This window comes from Echiichthys vipera (assembly GCF_963691815.1).
Source record: "Echiichthys vipera genome assembly, chromosome: 4".
Taxonomy (NCBI): Eukaryota; Metazoa; Chordata; class Actinopteri; order Perciformes; family Trachinidae; genus Echiichthys; species Echiichthys vipera.
In genome coordinates, this window is record NC_139829.1 from 27,023,120 (window position 1) to 27,042,671 (window position 19,552).

At 40.1% G+C, this 19,552-nt stretch overlaps 1 protein-coding gene across 1 annotated transcript; it reads right to left on the reverse strand.

Moving 5' to 3' along the window:
- Positions 1-8,326: 8,326 nt before the first annotated feature.
- On the reverse strand, positions 8,327-18,839 carry angptl2b (angiopoietin-like 2b). The gene is made up of 5 exons (XM_083912004.1): positions 18,704-18,839; positions 13,083-13,972; positions 10,850-11,043; positions 9,620-9,890; positions 8,327-9,499 (listed from the first exon to the last, which is right to left on the reverse strand). The coding sequence occupies exons 2-5, from the start codon at positions 13,951-13,953 to the stop codon at positions 9,300-9,302; spliced, it is 1,536 nt and encodes a 511-aa protein (XP_083768130.1). The 5' UTR covers positions 13,954-13,972; positions 18,704-18,839; the 3' UTR covers positions 8,327-9,299.
- Between the last annotated feature and the right edge of the window lie 713 nt (positions 18,840-19,552).

The following is a 19,552-nucleotide window of genomic DNA, read 5'->3' on the forward strand; positions in this document are numbered from 1 at the left end:
GGGCTTTTAAATTGTTTTTCTAACCCTGTGTTGGAGTTCTAGTAATGGGGCTGATGTGGAGGAGACCCAGGCCGTTCCTTCATCAGATTGTGTCAGACTAACCTAGCATTCTACTATTCTGCTGTATTAACTGCCATAACATATAAGTCATATTCACATTACTATAGATATTATTATAGTAACTGGAAGTGTGTCTGTCTTTGTCTCTCTCTGTCCATCTGCCTGTCTTTTCTCTCTTTCTCTCTCCTTTTCTTCCTCCCCAACCGGTGCAGTCAGATGTCCGTCCTCCACAGAGCTGAGTCTGTCTGTCTGACGTTCCTGCCTGTTATAGGGAAGGTTTTCGTTGCCACCGTACTCTACGGGGGAATTGTTGGGTCTATGTAAATCATAAATAAGTCATAGAGTGTGGTCTTTACCTAGTCTGTAAAGTGTCCTGAGATAACTTTTGTTATGATTTGGCACTATAAATAAAATTGAATTGAAGTGAATTGAATTAAGGACTTTTCAAGTGGATTCTGTTGCTAGGTGACATCCAGTGCCCTTGTTAACTTCCTGTCAGCAGATGTCACTCACATACACTGCAACAGGAAATAAACTGGGACACATTTAGAATGTTTACATCTGTGAAATGGTCCACAGTCAAAAATTCACCTCATACAACAACGGAGCACAATGGGCCACAGTGGGCCCTGTGGCCTGGCAAAGCTATTCTTTGTAATGTTATTACCTCACTGCTCTCTGGATGAGATAATGCTGCCACGTTGCAGGGGATCTGGGGGTCAGCAGTGCCGCTTGTGTTGGGGAAGAAGAGGAAAACAGGTGAGGAGTTCCCACCTACACAAGATGAAAATACAATACTGTGGTTAGGTTTTTTTTTTTTTTATACTTGGAGGAATTACTTCTAGGTATGACGCAACTGGAAACTGTCGGTCCTGTATATCTCAGCCAAGAGAGAGTTTAAACGACTTTACAGGAAATATGTAAAGAAACAATTTAGGAAAGTTAACCTCTGACCTGTTGGCTTGATTCAAACACCACAACCCCCCCCGTGTGTGCTTTCTGCAGGCCACAGGTGTCCTCCACATGTGGATGCTATCAAGACGGTGACAGAATGGAAAGAAATGACGTAAAGGAAGCCAAAGAAGCACAACGGCTAACATTAGCAGGTGAGAATAATGGCAAATTAAGCAACTTACGAGTAATTACATAAAGTGTGTGTGAATTTAACTGTTAGCTGCTCGTTAGCTAGCTGCTGAATTAAACTGTTTATGCTAATATGATACTAACCAACTATAAGGCGAGCTAAGTAACGTTAGCTAACGGCTGAACTTAACTTATTCTCTACTATTTTGGACAGAGTCATTTCAGACATGTTATGTTATGAAATAGTTTGAATAGCTGTATCTGTAACTAAAAATATATATACTGGTATTGCGCAGTCGTTGACATTGTGTTAAGACCATGGGCACCCTTAACCTGTCAGGGCTGGTATGCCTTTGATATTTTGATGTGGCACATTAGGAAAAGCACAGGTGTGAAAAATGAAATTAAGTTTAATGAGTCCACTGCTTCATTTTCAAAGTCAAAACTGTGTGAGCCAACGCTGTCTAGTCTCATGGCTTACTGGGACATTTGAATACAACAGAGCCATTGTTAGCATTATTAGAAACACCTGTGCTTTTTACTTAATTAAAACATGTGTGCAGTAAAAAGGTCCATTACCACCAATTAAGTTGGAACACTGTATGTTAGCCATCTGTAAAGTGGGGAAAATAGCTGCTACATGAGTTAACTTGACTTGTATAAATGCTTTTGCGATATGTTTTGGGACATTTTTGGCTTGAATAGAGAGGGGCCAAAAAGATGGGAGCGTAACTATGTTCCCCAGGTCCTTTGTTCCCCGGCCTGCTATTTTTTTTTTTCAAAAACCAGTGCTGAATTCCCCGGCAAATAGGCCTATGTAGACCCTAGCACTACCCCCTAACCATCATCCTGACCGTAAATGTTACCCCTAACCCTAACCCTAACAAAATGCTGAATTAAATCAGCGAAGGCATAGGCTAATGCGACCGAAGAGCAGGGAACATAGGACCCGGGGAACATAGGGATGACCCCAAAAAGATTAGGGAACACTAAGCTTGCATATAATTGACCTAACCCTACTTTTCCCTTTTCTTTTGCTTTACCTTTTATACTAGATTTAACTTAAAAGTAACAAGAACACATGCAGAATCAATGTCTTGACTGTGGAATTATTTGCATGTTTCTATTTTTACTAAAGTAATGCGGAAAACTAATGCAAGCTGAACTGAGTTTCATGTGAAGCCAATCTAAAAGGTAAATCTTAAATGAGTAGCATTTGTTGTTTTGGAGGTTTGTACAATTTGCTTAGAATAACACAAGTCTGTGAGTCTCCTGGATCATTTGTCTCCTCAAGAAGGAAAACACTGTGCAGTAAACTTATAGTACCTGGATGAGAAAATGCTTTGTTGCGTTGGCGTAAACTGAGTTGGCATGGCATATTAACCACATCTTTCAGATTCTGAGAAACCAGTCATTTTCCCAACATAAGCCCGTTCATGCTGTTCAAATTTTCCTTTTGTTAAAACTGAGTCAATCTGTTCTACTGGAGTTTATCCAGTAGTTTTCACTCACAGTCAAGTAATGGTTTAGAGGCTGTTGGTGTATGACTGTTTCTGTGTTGAGCTGTTCGGCCGCAGCTTCTTTCTTGTACAGCATTCATTAACTGTATTTTATTTATTTATTGGTTTATTTTTCAGGACATTGTACACTAATCAAGAGCCAAGCTGTAAGTGAACCAGAGTTATCTAAAGAAGCAAGTTTGTATCTGTAGTCCCCGGCCAGATATTAAAAAAGGCAACCTAAACGGAAACAAAATGCATGTATAGGCAAACTATTGCCTTATTTATTACTGTTGTCACCTTTCTACTTGTAGTTTTTGTATTTTATGTGTTTTTAAGACAGGCATGGCATTGGTGGATGTTTCCTAGGAGCTTATCTCTGGTCTTGTGCAGTGTTATGTTTATTTTGTCACACTTGTCATTTTCGGTTGAAATCTTTTTTCAAAAGGATTTTTTAAAGTAATGCCACACGACAATGCAGTTAGTATGTGATTCTCTGTGTCATGTGTCTGTGTTAATTTAATTAACATTAATTATAGATTAAGACAGCTGAGGGATGGAAATGCAGAGAGAACAATTTGTCACAGGCAGAGATTTTTGTCTTCTGTCTAATGGTAAGGATACCTTGCCAACAAAATTTTGTTAAAGTGAATTATTGCTGGAATATCCAGAGTAATACCTTACAAAAAAACATTTCCATTGTGCAAAGGAAAATTCATCTTGTCCTTCCCAAAGAGCTTTGCTGCAAGTTCCCTGCAGAGGACTCACATGTACATTCTGGATGAACATGAAACAATGGTCATGGCATGTGGCCGTAAAGCTACAGTATAAGTTAATCTGCACATCTCCACAGTTGGAAATCAGTTCAGATACTAAGCTTTTGGAAAACGGAAAAAAAAAATCCTAAATGCAATAGTTCCACTATGTAAGTAATAAACAATGAAGTGACTATTCTCCTTAGCCTTACCACATTATTATGCGTTTCTATTTTTAAGCATCTCTTAATAACTCCCATATGCATCACAATGATTTTACAGCAGTAATGGGGAGTAGTTTGAATAAATGACTCGGAAAGAATTGTTGGTTACCTTTTATTGCACAGCATTTTGTTGGGTCTTACTATTTAGTATCCCATAGTTTTCAGAGTTGTATTTTGCTGACTTGCAGTGTGACAAAAACAGTGATAGGTTGTGCTTAAATCAGAGTTGTGTCACCTCAGTGGAATGCCCCATTACATAGATGTGACAGAGACTGAGGAGGTATCCATACAATGAGATGATGGCATAGCTGTGGTACCTCAGTATGTCTTAGGTCTGTGGTAAGTTATGACAGAAAGATGGAGTGATCATATTGAAGAGGAAAAGGAGATGACAGAAAGATGGATGTGTATTCACTTTGCTGAGACGTCATGGTTACTGTTGGTGTGAAATGGGTTTTATAAAACAGATGGTTCCAGTCCTTGATTGTGATTGGCTGAGCCACTTTCAAAGCCATTATAAAATACTGTATAAGAACACAGCTGTGACCCCATAACCATTTCAGTAATACTGTGCCAAATTAATGCACCAAAGAAACAAAGATGTCTGTGAAATAAACTAAGAGAGCTTGCATTGATTTATGTTTCCTAGGGAACCCACTGTGTCCTGTCACTTCACTCAACAAATAAAAAAATCTGTATTTTCTTTTTTTTATTAAGAACTTTTGTGCAAAATTGACAGAATTTTTATAGCTTTACAGTGACTATGTTTACATGCATGCAAGGGGGACTTTAAAAAGTCAAAGTCTGTTTTATTTTCAATTTCTGCATGACAATATATGCATGTGCCAGACGTACGGATGTATCGAAAATATGTTTCTCTCAAACCCACGGTGCATACAAAATATATACCAAAAAAAAAATTCTAAATAGTGCAAAAGAAATAGAAAACAAGAGATAAAAATGTGCTTTGTAAAGGACATACTGTACAATATGTGCAATATACAGGAAACCAACCAGTGCTTTTCATGATGGAGTGGGGCCAAAGTCCAGAGTTCTTGGGGGCAGAGGGGAGAGGAGGGAGAGAGGTGAGGGTGTCGAGTTTCCTTTCAGCCTGTTGTATGAAGCTGTTTACCGGTCAGGCTCTGTTTAAAACTAAGTGTATTATAAGTATCCTATTTTACAGTACCTGCTCCACGACTCAAGCGGTCCTTTCATAGTGCTTTGTAACACATCCACAAGTGCTGACCTCTTTAATTCAAGGATGTTAGAAGCTGGAAGTTATCCAGGGGTTACATATTGCACTGAATTGTTTACTCTAATTTATCTAACATATTTGGTAGAGCTTTTAATAATTACAGTACATTTTAAGTCATTTGGCATATCCAGTCTCTAAGAATGCCTGTATTTAGTCAAAGTGAAAGCAAGTGTGAGAGGTTAACCTCCCCCAGGGAATCATTTGTAAAATGGTTTGGTTTGACGACATTTACTCAACAGTGGGGTGAAAGGGATTTGTGGGAGGACAGGAAAGTTAGAAATGGTTCCATTAAAAGTACAAGGACATGGACTTTTACAGATGTGAAACAACAATACAAGCCAGTTTGAAGGTTCAGGTTTGAAGGCCCAGGAAATGCGGTTATTTTTGTGCTGAGTGAGCACTGTGTCAGCTCATGGTTTTCCATGTTGGTTGAGGAGTGGGGGCTGCACAGGCCACCCTCACTGAAGGTTTTCCATCGTGGTGAGTCCTGAGACATACACAGCCTCCAAAGAGTCTGTCGTCTCTGTTTATGGAGACGATGAAACTACGTCCTCTGTTTTACCACCAGAAGGTTAATTGACAAAGCAGACCTAAACTGGTTTTAAGACGTAATTGCTCTCAAAAAGTGTTGTCCTGTCTGGGAAGACAGGAGGATTTGGTACAAAGTGCATTTCACTGTCCCATCCATCTTTAGTAAAAACACAGCTGACACGAGTGACAGTCACAGTGATGAATGTATGAATGAAGTATCTAAAGCCTCTTTGTCATGAAAGCTTTTTAGCTTTTGACTTATGTTCAGAGCCAGTTTTAGCAGCCAGTGTTTGTCAGTTTAATGTAGGACAAATGTTTTGGCTGCAATCACATAAGCATCCATCTTTCCTTCGGCAGCACATCATGCTAACACGGTAAATTAGGTTTTATTCGAAACGAGGGAGTTTAAATACATATGTCACTGTTGGTAATTGGTCTCTTAGAAAATGTGAGATTGTCTTTACAGTTGTCAGTCAGGCATTCATACTAAATTGATTTCAATTTCCCTCTAAACTGTCTAAACCTTCCTCCACTCAAGTCTGGACACAAAATATGACATTAATGGAGCTTGGTTCACTGCAGCATAAAAGTCAGTTTTACTTCATTTTCCAGCTGTCTTTGGAAATCTCATCGACACATAGTAAAATAAAGGTGGTGTCTGCTGTCAGTGGAGGGGGCTGCTAGATGCATTAGTTTTACAAGCCTGTCACATTACATATGTCATTCCCTGGTGTGCTGACTCTAGACACTTACACTTTACTTAATAGTGTTTGAGACAACATGAAGAGAATAACGCGATATAGTTTTTCATAATGGTCTGTTAATTGTTACTCTAATAAAAAAAAACTTTTTTTTTCAACACAAAATATTGTTTTTTTTCAAAAGTACAATTCAGTGGCATGAATTGTAAGCAACATAGCAATAATCTTTGGAACTAATAATCCCATTCCTCTAAACCTTTTAGTAAAAAAATGACATTCTTAACAATTGTAAAAATACTCCTCATTTTCATGTGTTTTATTTAAATCCTGTTTTTATTCACACTATGTTGTACTTTCAGTTTGCCTCTTAAAATGTAAAAGGTATCCTGATATATATGATATAATTATTATCATGGGTTTATATTTTATAAACGGTTGTCAAAAATATTGATTCATATCAATGCAATATTCACATTCAATAGATTTGAAAGTATCAAACTGATTTTCACACCTAGGCTGCACAGATGACACAATGGAGAAGAAAACCAGCTGTGTGTTTCAGCAGTGTTTGCAGGTTGTTCATTTTAAAAATGTGTACTAAGGATTTTATTTCCTCTTTGCTGTGGCATCAAAGGAAGTATCGAGTATAGTTTTATGATGCTCTTAATGTTTTAAAATTCAAAAAATTCTGGTATTGTGAAATTATCTTCATATGTACCCTTTTTGATTGTGGAATAAATTATAGAAAAGGGCTAATATTAACCGTTAATAAAGCGATTTCCTCACAGTGATAATCAAGTGCATGACTCACAATAATAGTGGCTCAAAGTCTGTCTTTTGTTCCTATGAGAGCGATACCTGAGATCAAGTGTGTGATCTGTATTAAAAAAAAGAATGTCATCACGGTGCTGAATGCACCTACATGGAAAGGGTTAACATTCAAAACTTAGTATCAAACTTTCCCTTTTAAGAGGTATGCAAAAGACTGGTATAACGCTGTCATAAGTCGTGAAAATGAAATTTTTACAAATGCTTATTTACAGTACTGTTGTCATTAAGGGCTCTATCGTCCACACGGCCCAAAGGGGCCCAAAGTGGCCCAAAGTGGCGCACAGGGCAGTGCGTAGTATTACCTGCTGTTTACAGGACGCATTAGTCATAGTAAGATTAGTGATGCAGTTATATTTGCAGCTCCGTGCTTAATCCACAAATTAGTCACATATAAATAAACATTCTGATTAATAGTACATGGGTGAAATAAATAGTTGATGAGGAAAATATGAATCACACTCTCTAAAATGTGGACATGGAGGGCAGAGCTGCTCTGAGGAACAGTAACTTCATTGATTATTTCAGAAACTAAGTGTTTAGTTTTGTTTCTTCTGTCAAGTTGATTTCTACAGTTTTCAGTTTTGCTGCTTAAATGTCCCACATTATTTGCTGCAGTGACTTTACTGAGTGCATGGAAATGTTTACAATCACTGACACAGAAAATACTCATACATCAATATAATTTATAATTTTAAAAGCAACAGCCTACAGGGACTAGGGGGAGTGAAAATAATTAATTGAAGTCAGTGGCGATTGGATGATTGAAGCATACAAGTGGATTTGGTGCTGTATTGAAATAGACTTGAAACTAGGGCTTGAGACCATAAACTCATTAGAAAAATGTTTACTGAGGTAATAAATCAAGTAAGAAGTAGGCTAATTTTCCCCCTGACTTCCATACAAAAAGACGTCTACCAGTGGAGTCGTTCCCTGTGGAAACACATAGGCTTAACTTTTAGACCCTTAAGCTAAGTCTATCTTTATTATACAGCTTATGCACCTAACGAGGAAACGTGGTGTTGGACACACCCTAAATGCAGTTACGTCATGCACTTTAAATCATGTGCCATAGATCATCTGAATAGGGCCCTTAATGTCACAGGTTACTTAAGTTAAACCGTAGAATGAGAAGAATTTACTTGATTCAATTTCATACTTAATAACTTTACACTGATGGCACTGTCATGACATTATGACTACATCACATTCAAGTTTAACTTTTGACACTTGAGATGATGTAGGCTAGTTATAACAATGTTATGCCAGACATATAATGATATAATTGATAAATGTAATTTTGGTGGCAGCTGTTATGACTGCTTTCCATATACTGAGTATGCTAAGTATCAAGAAATACCAAAAAACAGAAACACATAAGCTGTACATATTTTATTGCAACTTAATAGTGACGTAACAGGCTTTAATACATTATATTACAAATATCTTTTATGTACAAACGCAATGTGTTGCATCTATTGACATCAACAAACCACTAGGCTAAATTTATACAGTAAATACAGTGCTTGATTCATACAAGCAAATTGGTGAATACCTGCTCAAGCAATTCAAGATTTCAAAACAATTTTTTTTAAAGAAAAAAAGCAGTGTTTTGAACAGAATGTAGCTCCTCAAATTTTGGTGGTGAGTTGATTTTTGCTCCTAGATCTATTAGATGTAGCATATGCAGACTGTTATCATCAGGTATTGCTATTAACATTTTTTGTAAGAAAATAATATATTTTGTTGTTATTAACAAAACTGGCCAGAATAACAACCCTGTTTTAAGTCGATAAATGTTACCGTTATAAATAACTCATTTGAAAAATGTATCTAGAATGAAATTAAAGTCACTGGATATGTTTCCTGTGTCAACCTCATTTGCTTTTTACTGCAAAAAACAACTTTACATACACTGAATATATATTGTAGGGTTTCTATCTCAACTCTACTTAACTGAATTATTGTAATCTGTCCTTTTCATGTGAAATTAGGTTCATAAAAATGGTTTCAAATGAGAGCTATGTCAACTAAGCAGGTTTGCGTTTTATCAAAGACAGTGTATATAAAAAATAAAAACTCCTGAGCAATGAGCACGTCTTTAATGAGTCATATGTAAAAGGGAAATGGTACAGACAACTGAATAAGGGTGCACAAAGTGCACAAATTCTTTCAATGATCAGGGGGTACTAGTACATTAGCCTGATGTTTTGATATTGCACTTTCAACATAACTTGTGTCGTTTTCATCTAGCTAGGCGTGGTGCCACTCATTAGAGAAAAAAGATAACGATGCATAGAATTTAGTTTAGGTTTTTGTTTAGTGACAGAAATAGTACCGTAAAGTATGGGTTCAATGGATTCTTAGTGGAAAGTGTTTGGGTTTGGACGGATCATCATGACCACTTTCTTTAGTGAATATGCTCCTCCTCTGAACTCAGCCCAGTAGACTCCATCTTGGTAGCGGCTGCGGTAGTGTCCTCCTCTGTACCAAACTCCATTCAAATTTGAATGGGCACAAGAATTGTACCACCAGCCTCCCTTCTGGTAATGGGCACAATTACCTAGAAACATCGAAAAAAAACATAAATAAACATAAATTTTGCATCGAACACAAATTTTACATGATTGATTTTAAGCTGCTAACCTTTGTCTAGTCACTAACATTATGATATTTTTTTTACCTGTATATGAATCATGGTCTCTGTCCAGTGTTGTGAACTGTTTGCCATTATGCCAGGTAAGGGAGTCTCCAGCGTTGCCATGGTAACGACCCACCCTTAACTTGTAGAAGTCAGCCTCAGGCTCTACTCTGAAGCTGGCATACTCTGCAAACACCTTCCTGCCAGACCAGTCCTCCAGCGTGACCAGCAGTTTGTAATTTCCCTGGTTAGTCAGCCAGTAGATGTTCTCCAGACCCAGCCAGTACTCGCCGTCAATATTGCCAAAACCTTGCTGTAAAGTGCAATGAAGAGAAAAACATTATCAGTAAGATTAGGCAAGTATTTCTGAATGCTCTTAGGAAAGCATTGGACAGTAAGTCTGGATTCGTGGTGAAAGATTCAGGGTCTTTACTTGTGTTCTGGAGGTTATTACGAGTTTAGCACTTCTATGGGGTTGTTTATTGTCAAGGAACATTATTATAAATGGACCTCCTGAGTCAAGTTTAATAGCTAGCATTGGGTGTCCAGATTTCCCCCACAATTTTATTATTGAAAACGCAGTAGGAAAAAGTGTGTGCAGTATAAAATCTGACATAATGCATGCTGTCTTACTGCTTTGTTCTGGCTCCGGTCTAACGGTAAGTTGTTTTGTGGTATCCCTGACCCTCCACATGCTTTTTATCATGGAAACACCCCTTCTTATAAGTGTACAAATGCAATTTCAGATCTCATGTGGTTTAAAGGTTTTCAAAAATGTCTTGGAAAGACTCCATTGTTGCCCTTAGCAAAGATATAATCAGCACCCTTGTAGATTTTTGGGCTGAAAACAAATGTAAACAGCAAACTGCTGATCCCATTGTGAGGGATTTCCCTTTTTAGAGGTTAAATAAGTTGCCCTGGATACAAATGGCTATACTCCAAAGCAATGTTTATCAGGAACTTTGTGATGTCATATTTAAAAAAAAAAATAGATTTTTCCAGAACAACAACCAACTGATGTGGCATCTATGTCCAATATCCTTACATTTTAATTGATTGTGAACTCAAACATAAAGACCAACTGATGTTACTGGAATAAATGAGTCATGACTGTGGCAGTGACTGAGGCTGTTACTACATCAGATCATTTAAGAGCTTAACAATTACCTATTCATTACTGTTTCACATCTGGTTAGTGGCAAAACACCCTACATAAGCCACCGGCTTCCCTCCAAACTATGAGGTCCTTGGTTTGGTGTGAGGTTGTCGCACCTTGTATGTCTCCCAGTTCCTGAAAAAGTTGACGGAGCCATCCACCCTCCTCTGGATCACGGTCCAGCCACCTGGGTCATGTCTCTGGTCACACCACACCTGCATAAGCCGGTTGGCATTCTCTGGCTTCACTAGGTACATGTCGCTTGCAGTGTGGCCATCTTCCAGAGCTTGCTGACAATCCTTAAATGGCCCTAAACAGAAAGACGACAACAAGACATTTAGAATATCTAAAATCCTGTCAGTTACAACACTATCTCAAAAGTTAAGAAAGGAAATGAAGGAAAAGCCACAGTGAGATAAAGAGTTTTTATACACTGCCATAGTTAATTCCATTTGTCAGCAGAGGCTCATATTTTAACAGTGGAATTGACTTTGGCTGCTCTTCTCACAAAAGAAATTGCTGCTGGCTGTGCAGCCAAAAGAAACACTGGCATGAGGGCGAAGGGAATCCTGACTACTGAGTGATGAAACACTAGCAAAAACTTTCAGTCATCTGGGATGCTTTACAGTGCAGGATTAATATTATTTAACTGACTTTTACTTAGGTTTTGGTATTAAATAATATACAGATACATCATTTTCATTGGAGTGTGAATATTAAGTCCTCACCTCATGTTTTGAAGAGAGGATTTCTTGGATATAATTTGTTAATTAATGTACTAATTTAAGGACAGCCTATCCTAATCCTTGTCTTAAGGTGCACAGTTGTATGAAGTATGAAGTACCAAGATAATATCTAGATTCTGTGCAAGGTCAAATTTGTTTTTATTGTGGTTATTTTATGGCGCAAATCAGTAAAACTTAATTTTCTTGTGTGCCATTATGATTTTACCCCAAATTCCAAACCCAGTAGATATGGAAAAACACTAATGTGGCAACTGGCTCCCCGGCTTCAATTGCTTGTGAAAGTGTTCTCAAGATTTCACACTTGTGTGGTTTGCCAACTGGCCCGGATTACAAGGTGTTTAAATACAATGGAAACTAATGAAAAGAGAATAGAGGGTCACACAAAGGGGTAGAGGTGAGGGACGGGGTGCATTAACAGTTTGCAAGAGATATGAAGAAAGACGTATATGAGAGAAGAATCAAATCATTTAATTTTTAGTATGTCATGAGGTCCTGCTCAATTGAGACTCCCAATACAGGAACCATAAAAGTGTTCACATAATGTGAATAACCAGATGTTTGTCTCTCGGTAACAAAGTTGTTTTTAGTTTTATAAAATTGCCGTGGATGATATCTGTGTCTCTGGCTCACACCCTGCCATCCATTTACTCTCAGGAATGTCTGTTGAGCAGATACAAGCCAGAGCTGCCCTGCCCTGCCCCGCTCTGTTCTGCCTGATAAAGTCTGCTGCTTCGGTGGAACATATGACTGATTCTTGCCTGGTGGTGCAACTGGAACAAATGACATCATTGACTCTCGGTATCTCTTGCTTTTTTTTTACTTTACCCCCACCCCTTATTGGTCTTGACTCCATCCCTCTATTTCTATCTGCTGCTCTTTCAGTGCATTGTGTGAAGCTCTCTGTTCGTGTTAAGGGTTTATGTAACTTTTTGGGGTGTTAGTTGCATGGCTGAGGGCAGGAAATTACTTGCCTCCTTTCAAACATTCCATACAAAGGCTACCGTTCACATGCAGCCTAGTGAAAATGGCAAGCAGTAGCACAAAATGTCAATGGAAAAAGTTCTCAGTAGTCATGTTGGGAATGGTTTGTTCTTTTTTTTTTTCTCCACCATTTTAAAACCGAAGTCTCCTAATGAAAGGGAATCGCAACAGACCATTCACTGCAAATGATACCACAAAACACCCACCACACAAGTTTTAAAGCTTTATCATCCACTAACATGTGTGACTCCCATGGGCTTTGGCTCCAGCTATCCGTTTCAGAACATGCATTTATCCTGCTAATATGTTTTGTATAGTTGTGTGGGTTAAATCATGGCAATTAGATGATCTCAAAAGGCTGTAGACAACAGCATTTCTGTTCTCACTGAGGTCCCTTTGCCCTGGGAATCTGTGAGACGTATTTCAATTGGCTTTGCCTGGAAGAATGGGTACTTGGTGTTGTCTTGTGATTAATGATTTAGAGGTTCACGGCATCGCTAGCTCTGATACACAATCCTTTGTGACCACTGTTTGTCATGGCAACTGGTAAGAATGCATCAAAAATAGAACAAAGAAATGAAGTGTCTTTATTTAAAAGTTCATATTGGACTGTTTGACTCACCAGAGGGCTTGTCAGTGGTCGAGGGGCTGTGTGTGCCAGTGGGCAGCATTGGAAGAGGCGGTTGAGATTTCTGGTCACTCTGGATCTCGTTGCTGATTGGTTTGCTACTTCGTGGAAGGACAGGTGGCTGGTAAGGCTTGCTGAGAGGTGGTGATGGTGGTGGTGGAGGAGGATGAGGCCGTGGCTGGGGGATGGGCATGTGACGAGGGGGAGGGCGACTCTGGCACTGCTCCTCCAACAGAGCGATAAGAGTTGATTGGTTGGTGGCCAAAGAAGCTAAGTGTTGGTACTTGTGCTCAAGATCTTTGTAACGACTGGTGAGCTGTTGCATCTCAGAGGTTTGGTTTAGGATCTTGTTCTCCATCTGAGCCAATTCGAGGGCATTGTCTCTCTTCCTGATGATCTCATGGAGCAGCTGCATGTACAGCTGAGTGACCCTGGAGTTCATGTTTCGGCTCTCCTTCCTCAGAAGCTTGACCTCATTGACAATACCGCCGTCCACTTCTACCAATTGCTGCAGGGTCTCAATCTGCCTCTTCTGTTTTTGTAGCTCCACATTTAGCAGCTCTAACTCCTGTTTATTGACCCGATTCTCCAGCATGGCCTCCGGCTCCTTGGAGTTGACGCAGATAGCTCCAGTCACTTTTTGTTGAGGCACAATGAAAGTGTAGGAGCATTTGTCCTGCTGCTCAGCTGTAGCACGCTTGCTCCTTCCAGCATAGAGAAACTCACTTTCTAAATCATCCTCACTACTCTCAAATTCTTGGGTCTTCTCCCTGCCATGGATACTGTCCGACAGAGTCTGCTGGACACCACAAGCGAGCCAATAAACAAGGAGCAGCCGCAGCAGGACCATTGGAGGGGGCTCCATGTGTCCAACTCCTCAAAGCCTGAGGAGAATGGTAAAGAAAACAGAGAACATGATTGTATTGTTGTCAGAGGTCGCATTAATCATGAAACTCTTGCGCCTCGCAGCCAGAATACAGTGCAGCTGTGCCCGCTCCGCAGAGCGATCAACAGATATTGCTTATATCTCGGCAGCTGAGTGTCCGAAGTTTCTTTTAAAAGCCTAATAATTGTGATGTCACAATGGCTGCAGTGGGAAAAGTGACCACAGAGCTGGTGTCTATTCATCTTTTTGCTCCATGCCCTTATAATGTTCTGTATATTAATTATCAGAAAAATCATAAATGAGAATTGAATTCTATTAAATATTTCTTATTATCATCACACATTTTAAATGACGGGATATAATAGACAATGACAGAACCCTCTGTGAAACAAACTTGACTTACTGACTCACTTTTGAATTTAGTAAGCAGAAGACTTTATTAGAATACCTAATGTGAATTTTATTCCCCTTACTATTAGTATGGTAAGCCCTCAGGATTGTGCTGTTTGCTCACAGCATCAATGGAGTTCTTCCTAGCTAGGCTGATTGAGACCAGAGGAATGCTGCCCATCATGTTACACTGGTCCTATCCTCCATTACCTGCTAGGAACAGACAGACGCAGAGGCCTTCAACCTAGACAGGGCTGGAGGCCATTAAAGCTCCCAAAAATATAGGCTACTGAAAAAGATTAGATCTGAAAGAAAATCGCTCACTTGCCCCGCTGAGCGCCCCAGTGGCTGCTATGACTTTCCATGACAGGAAACACATTATATTCAAGAATCTCATGGTTGCTACACTGTACGCATCACTACTGGCATGAGCACACACGGCTGTTTCCCCATGGCTTTTAAGTGTCATTCGTTGAATACATCTGGTCTTGATCCTGGTTTGTTTAAATCAGCTTTCCACTATCAAAATAATGCAGCACATGCTGTTTGAAAGTTACTAATCACCCCAATGCCCTTAAGAAAAATATTTCTATCGTCTAATGATGTGCTGACCTCTTTAGTCAGTTACATTGCTGTTAGAGGAGTGTGTTTAGTTTAGTTTGCTGTGCTGGCTTCGGTTCTCTTTGGGCGACTGCCACTGCTTGTCCTTGATACAAAGAAACACTCCTATCTGCTCCCCTCTGCAGGCCTGGACATCTTTGCTTATGGAAAATGTGAGACACCACCAGATGATGCTATTCATGGAACAGTTTAAAATATTGATTGTGTTGCATCAGTCCTGTTCATAGCCTTTACCTAGAGGGATTAAGTTGTGTTTACTGAAAAACTAAAAGGCAATTACCCATATTTTATCCATCTACTTTGAGCACGTGTTTCTGTTTTAACACATTATCCTTATCTGACTGAGTATTAATTTCTGATCAAATCTGAGATACTATATCCCTGTCTAGATTAGTCTCTTAAGGTCTGTCGTCCATAACTGGACCTTGTAGCACAACCCATAACTTTACTCGAGAGTTAATGACAATGAGAGGCTTGACTGTTGCCCCCAGAATTTAGAGCGTAGACGTTTTTATTAGAAAAATAAGTGCAGGCAGTTTTTGGAGATGGTGTGGTGTTATTAGGGGATGCGACTGAGTGCTCAGGAGAATGTAACTCCTGTGTAAGGATAACAAGGCCTTGAACTCCTGGGGCACCTTAATTGAAAGCTGCTGCATATTGGATTACAGTGGGGTCCTGTGTAACACCTCCCCAGAGTCAGAAGGGGCCTGTCTGATCAGAAAGCATCATAGAGAGGCCTATATTGGCTTGGTTTTGAAGATCTGCATCAGGATTGCCAGTCAAGTCCTAACACATTTTTTACAGCCTACCTTGGTGTGAAAGATAATCTACCATATAATAGTCAGCAGAAACTTGGAAAGAGGGCAAAAATGTTTTTGTCTTGTTAATCCAGGCGTGCTGCCAGCAAATTAGGTTGGAGAGATGGATAAGAGAAATGCAGCGCTCTCCAAGAACATGACCATTACTGTCGACCCTTTTGATTTTATCTGTTCAGAGTAGAATGTGTAAACACCTTTAAAGAAAAGGGGCTTTACTACACTGTACTCTTCTGTAACCTGTCTGTACTTAAAAGTACTCAGGTACTCAGTTGACTGCTATGAATAAGAAAATAAACTGTTTCAAATTGACCATGAAACTGTCTTGTGTCAGCACAGAAAGAGGTCATTCATTGTACTAATCCTGGCTGTATGACATCACCTCGACAATCGCTGATTGATTCTGAAATTGTAGTGTCATAAATATTTATCGCACAATGCAAAGAGATTCACCTTATCAATTATCACTGGAATTATCTCATAAGCCAAGCCCTAAAGAAATCGCTAATAATAGCTTACAAGTAAGCCCATACCAAGATAAAAGAGCAGCCCGGAGACTGTCCCTTGTAATGTGCTGATGACTGTATTTGGCCAGTGACTCCTGTGGTTTCTCCCCCTGGAACATGAGCTCTGTGTCTGAGAAATGCCGTGTGATTTGCCCGTGCTGCAGAGGAGTCCCATGTTGGATGTCGTTAACCCGGAATCTCCAGCTCTAGGCTTCGCTACACTTCAAAGCTGAGGGGAAAATGTTTGCAGCTTGTGATGAAATGTGTATTTGTGTGTGTGAGGGAGTGTGGTATGTGCGGGTGTATGAGTGTTTTTCCAATAATGTGTTTTCAAAAACAACACTTGTTGGGCTCAGTATCCCAGGGACCACAGAGAGTCCCATCTGCCCTGACAGAGACAGCCTGTTATTAACCCATCCCCAGTCTGCCTGAGGGAACAACAGAAAGCCTCCTCCTCCTCCTTCTTCGCTGTTAACATCCCCCGCAGATCATCATTGTCCCAACATCAGTTCACTTTAACAAGCTGCTACCGACTGGCAAATAGCTGCAATGATTAACTGTTGTTGAGAAGTGTCATATATGTCAATTCTGCCCAGTGCCTTAAGAAGAATGAGTCTAGCATGCAGTAAATAACCACTCTTTGTCATTTGATTGGCAGTTCCTATTGGGTGATTTCTTCAAATCTGCTTCACACACAAATGTTTTGGTTTTACTGTCTTCAGGTGGTAAGTCTGTGTTTACATGACTCCTCCTCCTGCTGGATTTTACTCCATGTTTAATCAAGTGTGATAGGCGAGTGCAGCCAGTAGGTCAGTGTGTCCCTGGTCAGCGCTGTGCTCCAGCATTTTGGTCATGCTCAGCACATATTAATTAGAAGGTGGGCAGCCTCCCTCAGACTGACTGATGTCTCTCACCCCAGCCCCTCTCATTTCAGGGTGAGCATGGCATTCCTCACATTCTTCGTCACCTCATTAGAGTGAGCTGCCCATACACACATGGAGAGTCAATGGTGGTGGCAGACGGAAAGAGCTAGACCCTTTAGACGCGGGACCACTACTCCCCTTAACTCCTCCGTACCTATAAGACATACTGTGTATCTGCTGACCCAATTCTTTCCCAGTGTCCTACTTTCTGTGTGAATGCTTCATAATCACATCATCATCATCATCAACAACAGGAGATCACAACATAACTACACAGAACCTAATTTGTCAGTAGCCGAAAAGATGTGGACACTTTGCAGGTCGACTTTGAGCTGCATGTTCAAATTAGTGCCAACTCCACTGAGAGCGGGCAGTCTCCTGCATGACACCCAATATGTGTTGGATCAGAGTCAAATTCAATTTCATGGTAATCTGCACTATTACATTACCTTGAGTGTGACCTCATTCTTTCCTCAAGCATGTAATCCCTGCAAGCGTGTAACATGGCAGTTTGGACATGATTTACCTCAACTACCTGATTTATAAGACGGTATTTGTTCTGACTCTCCATGGAGCAGCAGAGTTAAAGTTTTTGTTCAAATTTAGGTTTCGTTGTTTGTCTCATGCAGCTTGGTGAGTTCTTCCGTTTGTCACTTGTGATCTGAGTCAGACAGGGAGGCAGGGGGTCTCAGGAATTGTTTCTATAAGTTCCAGCATTCTACCTCAAAGCCCCCTTATCCAAATATTGCCCTGGCAACAGAAACAAAGACGGGATTCAACCGCCTGCTTCCCTGTCCTCTTGAGCCCAGGGGAACATCCTGAAGCTGCAGACTACTTGGCATAGTCAGCTTATCTTTTTTTTGTCTTCCTTTTTTTATTGAATGGTACTATTTAGACTCCAGAAAATAAATCTCTATATCAGCATGTATCATACAAGTCTTCATTGCCCCTTCTGTTATTTTACGTCTTAAGGGTGCTTTGTTTTGACAAGCTGAGTGTTTTATCAGTGGTGAAGAAGCACTTAGCCCAAACAGCCTGCTCTCCAGCATCCCCCTGCGCTGAATTAACCCTCAACCAAGTCTATCAGAGTCACTGTTCAGTTGGTTATCAGAAAGAAGAATTACCCTTTAGCACCAAACTGTGAGTCAGATATCAGATGCTGCATGATGGACAGTGCAGCAGCTGGAGAGTGAATAGTAAAAGTCCGACTAAAATCAGTGAAATGAAATGATGTAATAATATCTTCACCATTGTTTTAGAAATGTCAGCTGATTAATTCTGAGCTCACTAACCACTTCTGTCACACCAAGAAAGGTCATCATCTGCTCTGAGATGACTTTGTTCAGGCAATTTATCAATGCAGTGAATTGAAGTATTGTTTGACATAATGTAATATACATGTGCCCCGTACATTTTATATATAAACCAATAAATCAATTGAATGTGTAAATAAGTAAAACGTTACAATGCTTACAAGATAACTGTAGAGTATTGATGGGGCTCCCTCAGTTGCCTTGCCCTCCTGGCAGAGCTGATTGAAGTTTCTCCTGGTAGAAAGTCATCCCAAGTGTGAAAGCTGCACCCTGCGTCCTCCTCAACCCCTTTCCTGCGCTCTGCCTTTATAATTACTCACTCTTTGTCACCTCAGTCCATTCCAGCCGTGGAGGATAGTGGTGTTTAAAAGCCTATTATTAAAAGACCGTCATTAGCCCAACATAAGCTTAACTTTCCAGAAACATTGAGGTGATTGTTCCAAAATCCACTTGGAAAAAAGTTGGAGCACAACTGGTAATTTAAGTTGGCTGATGGTGGTAGTTTCCTGATAAATGGTGAGAGTCCAGGGCAGGTTGTGTACTGCCTGTGGCCCGTTAGGAGAAGACTGTCACGTTTCTGTGGGCTGAATCCATCACTTCTGCCTCACAGCTCTAAGAGGCTGTCTCTCTCAACTGCACCTCTCTCTCTCTCTCTCTCTCTCTCCCCCCCTCTCTCTCTCCCTCTCCCTCCTTGGTGCTTTTAAATGATGAAAAATCCTCTTGCAGTGTTTCAGTAGGCAGACAAAATGAGCTCAGAGCCTTCCCCTCTCCCTTAAAAATGAACACATTCTTGTTTAAAGCAACAGCCCTCTTTCTCCACCCCTCCTCCCCATGGCACAAAAGAGATTCACAAGCATGCACAACACAAGCCATACACACACACACACACACACACACACACACACACACACACACACACTACTCAAATTTCCTACCCCCTGCCCCCTGGTTCAACAGCACCACTATTTCTGTCTTGGGCTGCATGGTTCTTCTGGTGGTAGACAGCCATG

Coding starts and splice junctions, on each gene's coding strand:
- angptl2b (XM_083912004.1), bottom strand. CDS start 13,953: ATGGAGCCCCCTCCAATGGTCCTGCTGCGGCTGCTCCTTGTTTATTGG. Junction 11,044..13,082: donor GACCACTGACAAGCCCTCTG/GTGAGTCAAACA, acceptor CTTTCTGTTTAG/GGCCATTTAAGGATTGTCAG. Junction 9,891..10,849: donor GGAACTGGGAGACATACAAG/GTGCGACAACCT, acceptor TGCACTTTACAG/CAAGGTTTTGGCAATATTGA.